The sequence below is a fragment of the Vidua chalybeata genome, chromosome 3, assembly GCF_026979565.1.
Source record: "Vidua chalybeata isolate OUT-0048 chromosome 3, bVidCha1 merged haplotype, whole genome shotgun sequence".
Classification (NCBI taxonomy): domain Eukaryota; kingdom Metazoa; phylum Chordata; class Aves; order Passeriformes; family Viduidae; genus Vidua; species Vidua chalybeata.
Genome location: NC_071532.1, coordinates 46,284,894 through 46,300,053, shown reverse-complemented (window position 1 = coordinate 46,300,053; position 15,160 = coordinate 46,284,894). Strand labels below are relative to the sequence as shown.

The window sequence follows — 15,160 nt, the reverse complement described above, 5'->3', positions numbered from 1 at the left end:
GAATAACAGCTTCTCAAGAAAAATGTGACTAGTGTCAGTGCTTGCTATGCATAGTATTTGATCTGGGTAGAGCCAAATTAAATGAGCTTTAGGAAAGACACTTATATTAGCAGATAGATGGAAGAGGTGAGCTACAGGATTTTTTCCCACTCTGAATTCATATACCATTATATTTGTCTGCATAGATACATTATCCACTCATTAGAAGCTATCTCTGTCATATAAATCATGAAATGAAAGTCTTACTTCAACAAGCATGGTCTGAATTTTGTTCTGATCCTTGCTTATTCTGACATTGACAAATCACTGCAATGAGGTCTCTGTAACCAGAAGGCATTTCATGATAATGCTTTCTAGTTATCTCACCACTTCAGAGTTTTGTGCTTACCTGAATTATTCTTTCCATTGGTTCAAGTACATGTTTCTGCAGTACTGCATTGATAATCTGCATCTAGGTCCCCATAAATAAAATAAATAATATAAATAAAAATAAAATTTCTTATCAGAATTCTGATATTTCTAAACAAAACTTGGAATTTTCTGAATTGCTTTCAAGTTGCTATGTTGAGTAAGTTAAATAGGTTTCATAGAATATCATGAGTTAGAAGGGAATCACAGGGATCATTGAAGTCCAGCTCCTGGCCCTGCACAGGACACCCCAAGAATCACACCATGTGACTGAGAGTATTGTTCAAAGGGTGCTTGAACTCTGTCAGGCTGGTGCTGTGACCACTTCCCTGGGGAGCCTGTTCCAGTGCCCAACCACCCTCTGAGTGAAGAACCTTTTCTATATATTCAGCCTGAACCTTCCCGGACACAGCTTCCAGCTTTGTCACTGGTCACTACAGAGAGGAGATCAGTACCTGCCCCTCCTCTTACCTGAAAATTAAGCTGTAGACTGCAATAAGATCTCCCCTAAGTCTTCTCTTTTCTAGGCTGAAAAGCCAAGGGACCTCAGCCCCTCCTCATGTGACCTCCTCTCATCCCATCTCCATGAGGGATCCAGATTAGAAAGGTGTGGAGGAGGCAATGTTGGTGCGCTGCTGTGATCACTGTGGCATGTCTTCTCCAGCACCGGGGTCCCTGTGGGCTCTGTGGCTATTTGAATGCTGACCCTAATGGAATCTTAGTGCTGAGGCTGAGGTCCTCATCACTGTGGGTGGTCTAGGTTAGAAGGGTGTGGAGGCAGCAATGCTGGCACTCTGACATGTTCTACTTTGCATGCCTTTTCCTGCCCCATTGTCCCTGGAACTGTAGGCTTTCTGACTCTCTGAAAATATAACCATAATGGCAAGTTGAAAGCATTATGATAATATCAAGAAGCATGAAATGATTCAATTGATGTAGTTTTAAATTGTATTTGGGAATTGGATATTCTTTGTCTGACCTTGGGTGACCTTTCTACCATACCTGTTTTTTTGTCACCCTGCAGGATTTTCCAAGGCCATCATCATCTGGGGACTTCTATATGTTGAAGATGAATTTGCCTTTTTCTAATTCTTTATCTCTTGGTAGTTTGAAATTTGGTTTCTTTTTTTGCCCCTTGTTTATGTAAGAAAGTCCTCAGCTTGTGTAAATCTAAAATTGAATTGCTTTCCTGAGGTGTTATAGGAAAGAATAGGATCAAAGAGTGAAGACTGGAGATGAAGAGAAGTGTTTCATAAGTTAAGGTTTTGACAATTTAGCAGTTTAATGTACATAAACCTGATCATGGTCTTCCTTCTAATTTAATTTTATTAGCATTTACTTAAGAGTGTGGATCTTTTGTAGATACACAGGGCTCTGTGGTGACCCATTTTTAAGACTAAGTGAAACTCAATAGCTGTTGCTAAGGGCAATTTTTTTTCTATTGACTAAGAGCAGAGGTGACCTAAAGATGGTATGAAATAGCCCTAGAAATCCCAATGTTTAAATAAATGAATTAATTCCATGCTTTACATCCTACAATCACGTTTTGTGCTGATTGTTCTGTAATTCTCCATCTGAAGCAGGCACCTGCATATAGAGGGAGAACTGTCTGCCCACAGGGCACTTTGAAAGCCTTAGACCTTGCAGTACTTGCTATTTTCTTTGCTCTTTAGATACAGACTAGGCTTATACACTGTGACTCTGAAAACAGGATTTTGGCTCAGGGGGTACATAAATTTAACCTGGCCTCAGTGGAGATAACGAGCGTTCATTGAAAGCACACTCACCATCAGGGATGAATCCAGCTGTGACCCCATTGGCTCTGGCACAGTTATAGAAGTTGTTTGTATACATGGTGGTGGGGGTGTAGGTGTCATAGTCTGTGGTCTTCAGAGGCCCAGTTGAACTTCCATTGAATTTAGCTGTGGCCTTTGCTCCACTGTGGCAAAAGGGAAGATTTACCCCCTGTTTAACAACAAGATAAAACTCCCCAGTGTGGGTTTTGGATGAAAATTCTGGGTTTGGTTTTTTGTGGGTATTTTTTTTTTTTTTTAGTAAGGGTATATAATATAATGTGTACTCAGCCCAGTTTCTTGAGTCTAGGATGAAATGCGTCATAATCTCTATGATCTTATGTAAAAAAAAAATCTATAGAGGTTTCTTAGGAGCTTTCAAATGCAAGTGAACAGTCAAGAATAGGAAACATGTAGCGAACCATGAAAATATTTTTTTTTGGGTGTGACAGTTTAAAACCTTGCAAGAGGGAAAGTATAGGCATCCTCTCTATGCAACTCTGGCTTTGTAGTCTCACTTGAAACTCTCAGATTGCCCATATTTTGTGAATGCCTGGACAGAATTTTTCAAGAGCTAGTAGACTGTAATTACCTCACAGTTACACAAGTGTGTTTCAATACTTGTTTGTTGTTCAAATACCCATTTATAAACATCACTGACCATCTTTCATTATGAAATGTTACAAATTAATATGGCCTTTAAAATTATTGGCGAATCTGTTCTCTTATGGTAATCAGTCACTTCTAAAGCACAAGCTATAGCATCTAATACATAATTCACTTTAGTAGAGGCAATTATGTTGATTGCAAAATCCATCAGAATACACTTGCTCTAAAAATAAGTGTATAAGGCAGTCCATATTTAGCAAATTGAGGTTATTAATCAGACCCTGTTCCTTGCATACCTTTCATCCCTATCTTGCGCATTTTTCAGCACCCTTGTCAGGGAGTGGCAAGCAAGGGAAGGTGGGCAAGAACTGAGGCTGGCAAGAGTGCAGGCAGGAGCAAGGTAGCAGCATGGATAGGCTACAGGTTAGAGATCTATCTACAACACAACTCAAGCCTGTTCCAGGGGGAGTAGCTAAGCTTGAGCACAGTTCCTGGGTACAGGCCTCAGTGGAACCCCTAGATGGGCTCCTCAGTGGAATTACAGCTCCTTGGTGTACTGAGGACCTGACCAGGACCTTCGTGGAATAGATAGAGAACTATATACAGAAATAGAGAGCTTTAGTTGGAGATCCTTCCTGCAGGCTGCACTTCTTGTGAAACTGTAAAAACACTGTCAACATATGGGATTGGAAAAGCAGACACCGTAATTCATGAAATTCTGGGAGATCCTGACTCTGCTTTGAGAGGGAAATTGATTGACATCCTCAAAGTCCAGCTACTGGACAAGTACAGTTACTTCATGTGTGATTTGGTGCAGAAAAGGAGTGGTGACTGTGAAAGGCGGGAGCATCCACATTTCAAATCTCATTGTCCTAAAAGTCAGAAGAACGAAAGAAAATTCACTACTCTATATCTTCAAATGATCTGGCTGAAAATGAGGGTGATTTTCACATTCTTGCTTTCCAACATGCTACTGAATTTTTTACAGATAAGTCAAATAATACGATAGCGTAAATTGGTAAAGACAAATTCCTGAGCTGCTGCCAACTTTTTGTGGCAGTACAGTTAGCTGTTAAATAGAGGCTCAAACATGCACTTTTAAGGATGTAATTGTTAGCACATAGCAATGGCAATAAATTGAGTCAGAGTAGGAATGTCCTCCAGCACTTTTTTCTCCTACAGTAGTGGATATGCTGTACTTCCCACAACAGTAATTTTTCCTTGGGCATATTCTACCCTATTCACAGTGGCACATAGAAACATTTCTGGCATAAGGAATTCAAGCCACAGGTGTTTTAACCATTAGGCTCCTCTGAAGGGGAAGGGATCTGGATATTTCAGTTAAAAAAAAGGGGTCTGAGGGATGAATATGATTTTTTGAGTCCTGTCCAAGTTATGTTCATAATGAAAACCAAACTTTATACGGAGAATATATGAATCTTTATATGGACTCTTTACTATGGACTGGGAGCAAAGTGGGCCATTAAAATAACCCTGAAGGGAAAATAACTTCAGTAGAGTTACACAGTGAATACTGAACACAGTATTAAATTAATAATGTGTCAAGCTAATTTGTCTCCTGGTGACCTGCTGGTTGTTTTTCCGGTGTTGAAATCTCTGTTATCTGATGATACTTTTTTGATGTAATCTATCCTGACAAAAAGATGAGCAGTCAGCTACCTCTGGAACAAGAATTTTTGTAGGAGGTAGCAGGAAATATAATCCTAAAATTTGCCCACAATGGGACTCAAGGAAGAGCTAAACTAATTAAAAGTGCCTGGACTGGGACTATAAGAATGTGGTTTAAAAGTTTTGATCAAGTGCAGGAACAGGGAGCTTTTTTTTGTTTCTATTCAGTTGGTATTAAATTGGTAGACAAATTTTGACCCTTGGAATTCTCAGAACTGTCTACACACTTATATAAAGTGGGTATTTTATTGCTAATGTTTACAAGGGGCTTAGGAATTTTTTTTTCTTGTTCAATGAAATAACTAATTTTGAAGGAAAAGAGGAGAATGATTCACTAAAAGAAGCTAAATGACAAAGACCATCTCTCTCCTCAAGAATCTGTTACCAGTGTACTGATTGTGAATGCAACCTAGGCACAAGAAGTCCAAAATTCATGCCCTCATCTTTTTGTGATGTTTCAGCATGCAAGCCAATGCATTAGTGTAAGTGTATAATAATATTACAATGCATGAAAGCTACAGAAACTGTCTTCTGTGTGTGACATGGATATATATCTGACTTTGTAGATTTTGTAGACACAGAAACTGCCTTGGAACCAGAGGGTATGTGCGGAGGCAGGGAATAGAGAAAGAGACCATGGCTTCTTATGAGAGTGGAAAGTGAAATATTATGAAAGAAAATAGACCAAATAACACACACAAAAAGAGGAGGGGAAGAAGAGAAAAAAATGGCATTAAAATATAACTCATTTTACATCAAGTAACACCTTTAATTGCAAGTAGAAGTGCTTGTAATCAATTCAACTAAAAGAACATTCACTGGAGTGGGTTTGCATGCATTTGCAGGTGTCCTGTCAGGAATAAATATTTCCATGGAATCTTAAATTATATTTGAGTTGACTAACTTAATATTCAAACCTATTTCTAAAATGAGCACCTCCTTCTTTCTAGTTAGGAAGAAATAAGTTCCTACTTGAAGTTATTTCCCAGAGAGGCTTTGCTCCTGTAGTAGACCAGCTGGCAGTCAGGGAGCAGAAACACTCCTAAGCACAACCAGTGACTACAGACTCTTTTTGCTGACTGTAGAGATGACAGATAAGGTTTTATTACCTACTCTGATCCAAAGATTCATCCATCTCACATGAGCAGTGCTCTGAATTAATGAAGTGGGTAAATATTGCACCGTTAGGAATTGTGCTGCACTCATTGTCTCACTGGTGGGGGAATCTGTAAAATATTCAGAGTTGTTTGGAACATATTTGCTGCTAAATAAAGTTTATTGAAAGTGTACTTCAGCATTTTATTACCAAAGATTCTGCTCTGTCTGAATGAAGTAGAGGAAGGACAGGTCTTCTGAAGGATTTTTTTGATTTAGAAAATAAATGAAAGAATACTTTTTCTCATATGTAACAGATAACACTTTCTTTTTTTCATTTTTTGGTCTCACATCATTTTCCAGTTTAAGTATTAGGTATAGCAGAATAATGTGTATGAGACATTGAGACATGAATTTTATCTAGAATTATTTTTAGCTAAAATCTTCTTAGGTTGAAAGTTTGTGTTTTCTAAATACAGAGTCAAAATAAATAAAACCATGTGCTCATGTTCTTACAATCCTGTTTGACTAATATGGCTCCTGATAAAACTCTTATTCATTGTGATTTATACACAGACAGTTTGAAAAATGTCTTTGTCATTTTTCTTTAATGTGCTAGTTCCCTGGCCATTAAAAAACCCTGACCTCAAATACCTCATGAATTTTGCACATGATGTCTGTTGCATAAAGCAGATTTTATTATTATTTAATGAGCCTTTGTATCTGATCCATCATTTCAGTTACAATCTTGGTAGCCTTGATCCCATATTTAAAGCTTTCAAGAAGAACAAAGGAAGAAATCAAACCAAAAAAAGCTATCTTTAAACCAGACGTGAAGCTTTTATTTCTGATTTGCCATGTTTGTGAGATTGTAGCAAATTCTGTTTATTTTATTCTGTTCCAGCTGTTTACCTCTGCAAGCGGACAATGCAAAACAAAGCAAGGCTAGAACTAGCAGACTATGAAGCTGTAAGTACCTGGCAAAAAGTAAATTTCTCTGCTGGGCCTCATGAGCCTGTGAAATAATGTGAATCATAAGAACTATGGGCATTATGTGTGAAAATCTATTAGTTATCCAGTTCTTCCAGCTTGTGGGTCTAACACTGCTCAGTAGGCTTAAATGGCATTTGAGAGATGATAATGAAGGCTAGCTGGACAAATGTTAAGATTACAGTCCATCTCTAATCTTATTCTGCTCAGATCCCTATGCCAGGATCACAAATAACTTCACAAATCCCAGCTACACCATGAGTGTTTGGAAGCAGTTGTTCTCTACATCATTTAAGGTTTGAACAAAGGATCCCTGACAACATTTCCAAAAGCTCTTGATAAATGTAGGAATGTAAATCTTATTCTTTATAAGTGATGCTGACACTTGAGCCTTTTCCCATCAGCTAGATGAGAGGCAAAGAGGAGTAGACTAGAGGCATTCCTACTCCCTGACAGTTGTGCTATGCCTCGAGCAAGGTAAGATAATTGGGGCCAGGAAGAGCTTGAAAAAGAGGGAGTTGGATTAGCTGATGAGGATGGCATTCGATAAGGAGAGAGATGTCTCAAATTCCAACTCTACCCCCAAAAGGTTCCTGAATTTTTCGTGAACCTGTCAACATAAAATTCACAAACAGCCCTGTCTCTGTGCTGAAAGCTGTCCAGCTGTGCTGCTGTGACCTGATAGCAGGATAGTCAGCCAGGCCTCTCAACACACCACATACTCCAGCCACAGCACCATGCTGACACACTGTATTGCTTCTTTTGGCACAAGCTTGTTTTTCAGTGTACCACACTATGGGGCATGCATAATTTTATACTCACATGCCTTAGAAAACTCGCCTTCAATGTACAATCCATGAGAGCTTTTTCTGGTATTGACAACATCTCTAGAAAGTCTGCTCTTCTCTTTCTGTAGTCTTAATTTTCAGTGAGTATGGCACAGAAATAAGTCTGAAATGCATAGAAATACAGTAAAAACAACACTTTTGTTAAGAAGACTACATACTGCTGCTGTTAAAGCTGGGAAGAGATTTAGAAAGCTCTGTTGGAGACAGTGAAAATGTTCCATCATCAATGGAAGAAAGAATTTTGCAATGATTTTATAAATTTTCTTCCTGTTATTAGTAGTAGACTGTAGGATAGATACATTTCCTGTACAATATTGAAGAACTATACAGCATTTTTAAAAATGAGGATAGCTGTGGGGGTTTGGCTATACTACCAAAAATGGCAGCCAACACTGTACAGTGGAAACCATTTGCATAGATGACTGATGAGGAATTGTCATGTGGATCATCCGGTATGGAGATAACTGCTGTTATCTTTCATTATTACATACTTTCAAAACAAGGATGTTTCTTTGACTATTTCAAAATTGCTAAGATAACATGCAATATATAAAAATGTTTCAGAAATCCTATGTTCTGCTGAAGGATGCATCTACCCTTTTTATCAGAGTTTCAAAACTAAAATAGTTGAGGCATTCAAAAGTATTCCATCTCATTTGGTGTCAAGAAAAAACTTTGTATCAGATAAATAAGGTCCATTTACACTGACACAAATATCATGATTTGTACTACATCTTGGTGAGGGGGAGGTGAGGAGAGGAGAGAAAGATAAAGCCAGAACCTATTAAAGAGTAAATAACTTGCAACCTAACCCACTAAAATTGTGATGTATTTTCAGGAGAGTTTGGCCAGGCTACAGCGAGCTTTTGCTCGGAAGTGGGAGTTTATTTTTATGCAAGCTGAAGCACAAGCAAAGTAAGTTCCTTTGGATATAAGCATGATTTTTGAAGGGGTGGGGAAGTGGCTGGACACATTTTATGTTTAAAAATACTGTCTTCAACACTGTTTCTTTTAAATGACCTATGTCATTGACAGAGTTGACAAGAAGAGAGACAAGATAGAGAGGAAGATTCTTGACAGTCAGGAGAGAGCATTTTGGGATGTGCACCGTCCGGTGGTGAGTACTGGTGGGGCCACTGGGTCTGTGAGCAGGGCTGCTGATAAATGTCACCTTCTCTGAAGCTTTGGGGTAGCCTGGCCACAAGTAAAACAGCAGTAGGGTGAGGGGTTTGGGCTTGCCTCCCTCTTTTAAGGATCTAGAGTTTATATGAATCTGATATAGATATAGTTTATATGAATCTGATGTAGACTTCATATGTGTGTGCATCCAGTTCATGATTTTTAGTGAATAGATGTGTTGTGCCTGGTTTCTTGAATCAGAAGGTACCTGTCTTTGACTATTATCGTCTCAAAGGTTTCCTGGGGTATGAGTCACACAACCAAAATTATCAGCATAACTAAAAATACCCTTAAAATAAGTCTGACTATTTTTCTTTTTTAGTCTGTTTTTTTGCTTGCTAAGCCTTTTAACTTCACTCTAGTTATGTTTCCAAGCTATTTTTGAAGTGCATAAAGGATATGCACAGCTTTGAGCTGTGGGAATAACTGTATAAACAAGATTTGTCTGAGTTCTTTGTCAAAGTCCATCTGAAACAAAACTTTAAAAAAGAAATTTTCTTACATACTCAACTATATTTTAGTGCTAAAATTGTGAAAAAGAATGTCAATTCTTATAATAATTCCAATTAAACTGTCCTTTTTTTTTTTTTTTTTTTTTTTTTTTTTTTTTGTTTGTTTGTTTGTTTACTACAGAGCAATATTGGTTTCCCTTACCTAAAGTTAAGCTTTCCTTTTCTGTTTATGCAGTTTGGTATAATTACCAATGAAATCATATATGAACTACATCTTTTGCTCCGACACTGAGGAAAGCTACTTTTTGTGAGGAAGTAAAATTAGACGATGACACATGTGGAAGAGTAGAATGCAATGAGAAAGTTTAAATAAAAAATAATAAATTTGACCATGGTCAGCTTACATTTGTGACTCTGGAACTGCAGCAGTCATAGAAGAAATGGATTTTTAGGTAGGATTTAGCATGTCAGGTAGCGAAAATAACTTGATGTGAAAGATTCCAACCACAGGAAATAGATTCAAAAAGACTGGGACATTATTGTCTAATCACTGACATAAAACAAGGAAGGACAACAGAAAGCAGTTTTCCACCTGATGTAGATTGGAGCTACATAGGGAATAAACAGAAAGTATCTGTGAAGGTGCAGAGAGCTTTTATATTTGCTGCAGAAATGGATCTAAAGGTTTTGAATCTGAGAATGAGATGTTATTTTCAGGTTTGGAAGAGATGAATTGTTGAAGCTTCAAGAGAGTAAACGGGACAAGGACAAGAGGAAATTGAATCTGATTAAGAGCTTTGGCTGAACTGTGGATAAATCTGCCTTGTCCAGCAGATGTTTTTAATCTGGCTGTAAACATGCCTAGGAAATATCAGAGGCAAAGACTGGCTTACAGTCAGCAATGTAGGCTTCTGGCATTAGAAGATATACATAGATGAATGGAGAGGTTCATACTTTGGCTAAACTGCTCCTCTCAAGAGACAGTGAAATAATATTTTTGAAAACACCATTATGAATTTACTGTCACAGTAACATCCAGAAGCTTCTTTTGAAAAGAACAAAAGATAAAACACAAAAAGACTGAAAAGAGGAGTGTGATTCTAGAGCTAGTTACAATTCGTAATGGATTTTCAAGCCTCCTGAAGGCCTCCCAAAAATTTACAGACATCTGGCTGCAACTCTGGAGAGCTAAATTTTTTAAAACATTTTTTAAGATAATGTTTGGATGAGAATCTGTGTATAATGCTTATTTTTATTTACAGTGTTTCATCTTTTGATAAAAGTTCAGAAGCTAGGTGCAGTGACAACATAGTTCGAAATCCACCCCAATGTAATTTTTTTTTACTGAAAATGAGTTTTGAGGATCCAATGTTTCATTATTGTTGGTTGGTTGGTTGGTTGAAGGTGAGTAAATAAATATTTTTTCAGGGTTTTCCTGCAGGCATCCTGGTCCTTAGTTGCTTTGTTGCTATATTTGTTACCTACTTAGCTACAGTACTGATACAGAAGATTTACATGTAAAATATAAACTATGAATATTACATTTGCATTGTATTTCAACTTTAAGTTGGTGAAAGGAGCAGAAGAGAGAAGCAAGCCATCATTCCTAAAGGACAGTGCAGCAGTGCACTACAGGAATGGGAGACATGAGAACAGCTGTATGGCAGTGGAGCCAGGAGAATGCTGATGCAGAAAAAGAGGACGATTAGGTATCAGAAATGTCACTGTGACTCATAGGTTTAAAATAAAGTAAATGAACCAAGGTTTGACATGTAAAGAGGATTTGCCACAAAAAACACCACTGTTTCATAGGTGCCAAGTCAAACACAACCCTGCAGGTGATTACAGAAGTTCTAAAAGATTTATGCTACAGTCTGAGGGACAGACAAATTCTTGAAAGTCATTATGACTGTTACTTTTGATTGGCTGGCCCATAATTTTTCCTAGGTCTTCATACTGAGATGATGCTTGGAGATAAGCCAGAGAAATTGGATTTGGAAAGGTTTATTCAAATAAACATATATTCTTAAATTTTCTTCTGAGAGACAGTTAAGAGAACACCTGTACTATCTCACTGTTTAGTTTCCATTCTGATGTTTATTTAATCTCTGCATCCCTGTGAGGGTGTTTTTTTTTGTTTGTTTGTTTGTTTGTTTTTATTTTTGTTTTTGTTTGTTTGTTTGTTTTTTGGGTTTTTTTTGAGGGGGAGACTGGGGGTTGTTATGTGTATTTCACGGTATGTGCAGTGCAATCTTGGTCATTTCTGTAAATCCCAATTTCTGCTTTATATAGAAAGATCTTAGCTTGCAGTTAAAAAGAATATGGCTGAGCTTCAGCTGTAGATAACTGCAGCCTGCAGAGACATTCCCAAACAAGTTTTAATTTTACTAGTTCAGATACCAGCCATAGAAAAACCATGGAAATTTGTGTCAGGGAGAGCTATATAAACTCCCTTGCAATCCTGAGCAGCAGGCCAAGGATAAAGTCCATGCTGTTATTTCTAAGGTAGAGCCAGTATCTGTCATAGGTCTGAGATTAGTATTATTCATATATAGTGATGCATTTTTCTTTTTGATAGCAGAGTAAACATATCTTAAAAATCTTTCTCTTCTTTTCACCTGCCTAGAAAATATATTATTTTCATAATTTTGAAACTTCTATTGATAACAGACTGTGGAAACAAGCAAAAATTGTTTAGGAGGATTAAGGTGTTAGTCAGAAACAATAACAAATCAAGCTAAATTGGGGAAGTGAGTTACTTCCAGGAGAAAGAAAATGAGAAACTGCTTTTGTTCAAAAAGAAATGTCATGCTCCTTATTAAAGCCTTTGAAAGAGAACTTGTTTCATCTTTCCTGAATTATTATCTCATTTTAAACCCCATAATCTTATACTTGTTAAAAAGGGACAAACAGGTACTAAAGCAGTAAATCCTCTAAAACATTCTCAAACACACACTAAATACAGTCAGAGCAAAGTAGCTGTGGCTTGCTCTAAAATTAATTCTTTTAGGTAACAAGCAAAATGGCTGATCTCTTGCTGCTACAAATTATTCACTTTTCTTCCTGAGTGATACATTTATGCAATAAAAAAGGCCTTTTGGATACTTGCTAAAATTCAGATTAATTCAGAAGATAATGGGGGAAGTATCCTTTTCTTTGAAAGTCACTTATATACTTTCTAACTGTAAAAACTTGAAAAAGTATTTCATTTTTTCCAATGCCTCTCTGACCTTTTCCATCAGTCTGTGTTGGTTGTATTACAGTCCCATTTAGCAGGTTTCTGTGCAGCTGATTTTAAAATGAAGATGGGAAATACGCAACAGATGTGCTAGAATACTGTATTGGCCTGTGTTCCTCTCCAAAGTTTAAACACTGGCTATGGTTTAGTCACAGTGTGATTTGATAAAGCATGAGCATGAGTCAGTGTGAGCCAGTTCTTTCATTCTGCCATTTATAACTTGGTTAAACCCAATCCACAGGACTTCTATTCCCATTGCTGTTACTGGTTTGCTGGATTATGGTGATTATTTTGGTTCTTTGGGAAAACATGGATATAAAGTATTGATGAAGGTCAGACTTAATGACCTTCAAGGTCTATTCCAACCTAGATGATTCTATGATTTTTATGAAAAAAAAAAAAAAAAAAAAAAAAAAAAAAAAAAAAAAAAAAGTATTTGTGTGATTTAATACATGACAGTGAAGTACAGCATGTCTGGGTTTGTGTGCTCCTTGCCATTGCTTCCTAGCACCAAAGTAGGAAAACAGTGTTCTTCGAATACCTTAAACTTTGTCACACATCTCACACCTTTTGCTTCTCTCTCTTTTTATGAGACTCTATGTTCATCAATTTAATTTCCTATGTTTATTTTTTTAATTGTATTTTATGTGGTCTGAATATGACCCTTGACTTCTGACCTGGCAGGTAACACTACCAGGAGCTGCGGGCCAGGCAGTACGTTCTTCTGTATTTTAATAATTATTTCATCCTGTCCTTCAAGATCAGCCTCAGAGAATTGTCAAAACAGTGAATTTACTTTGGATAAGATGGTGCATGCCTGCATTTCACACTCAGTGCTAGACTTTTCTGGGCCAGTCACTTGTTTAGCCAGAGAACACTTATCTCTGCTTTTTCATAATATTTTCAGAAAATTTATAAATGTCTTCAGAAAGCAAATGCGAATCATGCCAACCAACTTCTCTAATGATATATATACATATAATTTTCATGTCTTCTTTTGCACCTCTTTGACCATATATCCTCACAAGGGAGTTACCTCTACAGCAGACAGGGAATGCAGCCAAACCAGGAATTGTCATTCTCAGATAATCGCCCTTCTGCTAATGAAACAAAGCCTTATACAATGCTTTAATTTCAAAAAATGGTTATAATATTTATGATCCATACTTGTGTGTAGTTGAGGCACATATTTATAAGCCCTCTAGTAGGCCTGCTAAGATCTTTGTAGAAGATTTTGTACTCACATTATTTAGCATTTTTATTTAGTCTAATACTTGAGTAAAGGTGGGGCAGATGGGGAAAAAGAAGCCAAGTTTCTTGCAAGAGTGCAACAAAACAAATTTTTGGAAGTTAAAATTGAGAGGTAACAAGCTGTGAAATAGTTAATTAATGAGATGGTGGAAGGATACCAAGAAAAATGATATGACAATATGGTTTTGAATAATACCCAGTTCTGTGTGAAACTAGGAAAGTAACCTGAAGAAGTAAGTATAAGGAATTTTTTTTATAAGTGCAATGTTTATACTTTGATCTTTGTATCTGTGGGAATTAAATTTTCTGCTTTAATCCAAAGCATTTTGTCAAAGATCTTCTTATAAGTCAAAAGACATATAATCAATTCCTAAATGTCACCTGTATTTGCCATCTACTTTTTCAGACATGTGTTAGACTTTTCTGTTGCCACTTTTTTTCAAGTGAGTAACCTAAATTTCTTCTGTATGGAATCTGTAAAACAGCAGTTTCCTGCCTTTTGGGGTAAAAAAAAATATTGAGAAAGCAATAATGACTCTAAGTATTTAGCAAAGGGGAAAGAAAACAGATAAATTTAACAAGTTTCCTTGTGCAATAGTGTCGCAAATACTGGAATCTTCACATACACAAAAATCATTTTAATACAGCCTTAAGTAACATTAATACTACTGAAACACCACTTGAATAAATACAATGGATCTAATTTCTGTGCAGCAATTTCTGGTTCCAAAAACCAGTCACTACAAACCTGAAATAGTATATCATAAATTAAAACTAATTACAAATTAAATCAGCTTGCAAAAATAATTAAGCATTGAACTTCAATGCAGGAGTATTTTCTTGGGTACAGCTTCTTGTTTAATGTCATATAACTTGTCTCAAGAGTTAAATTTTAACATCCTTTTCTTATGCATTTTGCATAATATGTAGTTATGTGACATGCAGACTAATATTTAAAAAAAAAAAAGGTCAAATCTTGTTCTCTTAAGGTGAAAGCTCAGCTTTCAACAACATCTGACCTTAAACAACCAAGTATGTGAGAACTGGAGGATCACTGTCATGGTTCAAGATGTTCTATCTCCTATGGATACATTTTATGGTTTCATTTATTAGTATTACATTCCTTTAAAATTTCTCTGTGTCTCTCTCCTGTTTCAAACAGGTCTTCTGTTAGTACAGCCAGTGGAATTCCTCATATGTCTGATTCTACCCAGGGAAAAGATCTGAACTCTAGTTTGAGAAGACAAATAAGTATAAAGTGGAAATTGATGCAGTGTAGGCTTCTTTATTTTAGAAAGATGCTAAAAATCTTTGAAATTTTAAGTGGTCCTAAAGTCTATACTAAATGAGATTTCATATCTCTTAGTTTGATAATCATCTGAGTTTTACCTGTCTGCAAACATAATTAAAGTTTGATCAAACTGATATATCAAATGTCTCTCCTTTATCTGATGGTGTTTGAACCTCATTTGTCTTGTCCGAAAAAGAGAAAGAGCTCATAGTTGAACTTTTATCCATTAATTGCACACCCTTCTGTGTTTTGGTTAGGTCCGTTGCAGAACAACAGTGGAATTACTGTTGTTTTGGTAGTAGTCAGTGATCTCCAAA

At 36.7% G+C, this 15,160-nt stretch overlaps 1 protein-coding gene across 10 annotated transcripts in view; it reads left to right on the top strand.

Annotated features, from left to right (window-relative positions):
- The window catches only part of RGS7 (regulator of G protein signaling 7), a 237,837-nt gene that overhangs the window by 170,596 nt on the left and 52,081 nt on the right, over positions 1–15,160 (top strand). For all 10 annotated transcript variants that reach the window (XR_008429773.1, XR_008429774.1, XM_053937363.1 and 7 more), the window contains exons 7-9: positions 6,499–6,563; positions 8,271–8,347; positions 8,468–8,549. Coding sequence is in view for 8 of the 10 variants with exons in the window: in XM_053937363.1 (XP_053793338.1) it covers positions 6,499–6,563; positions 8,271–8,347; positions 8,468–8,549 (224 nt within the window). In the remaining 2 variants the exon portion in view is untranslated. The remainder of the gene's footprint in view (positions 1–6,498; positions 6,564–8,270; positions 8,348–8,467; positions 8,550–15,160) is intronic.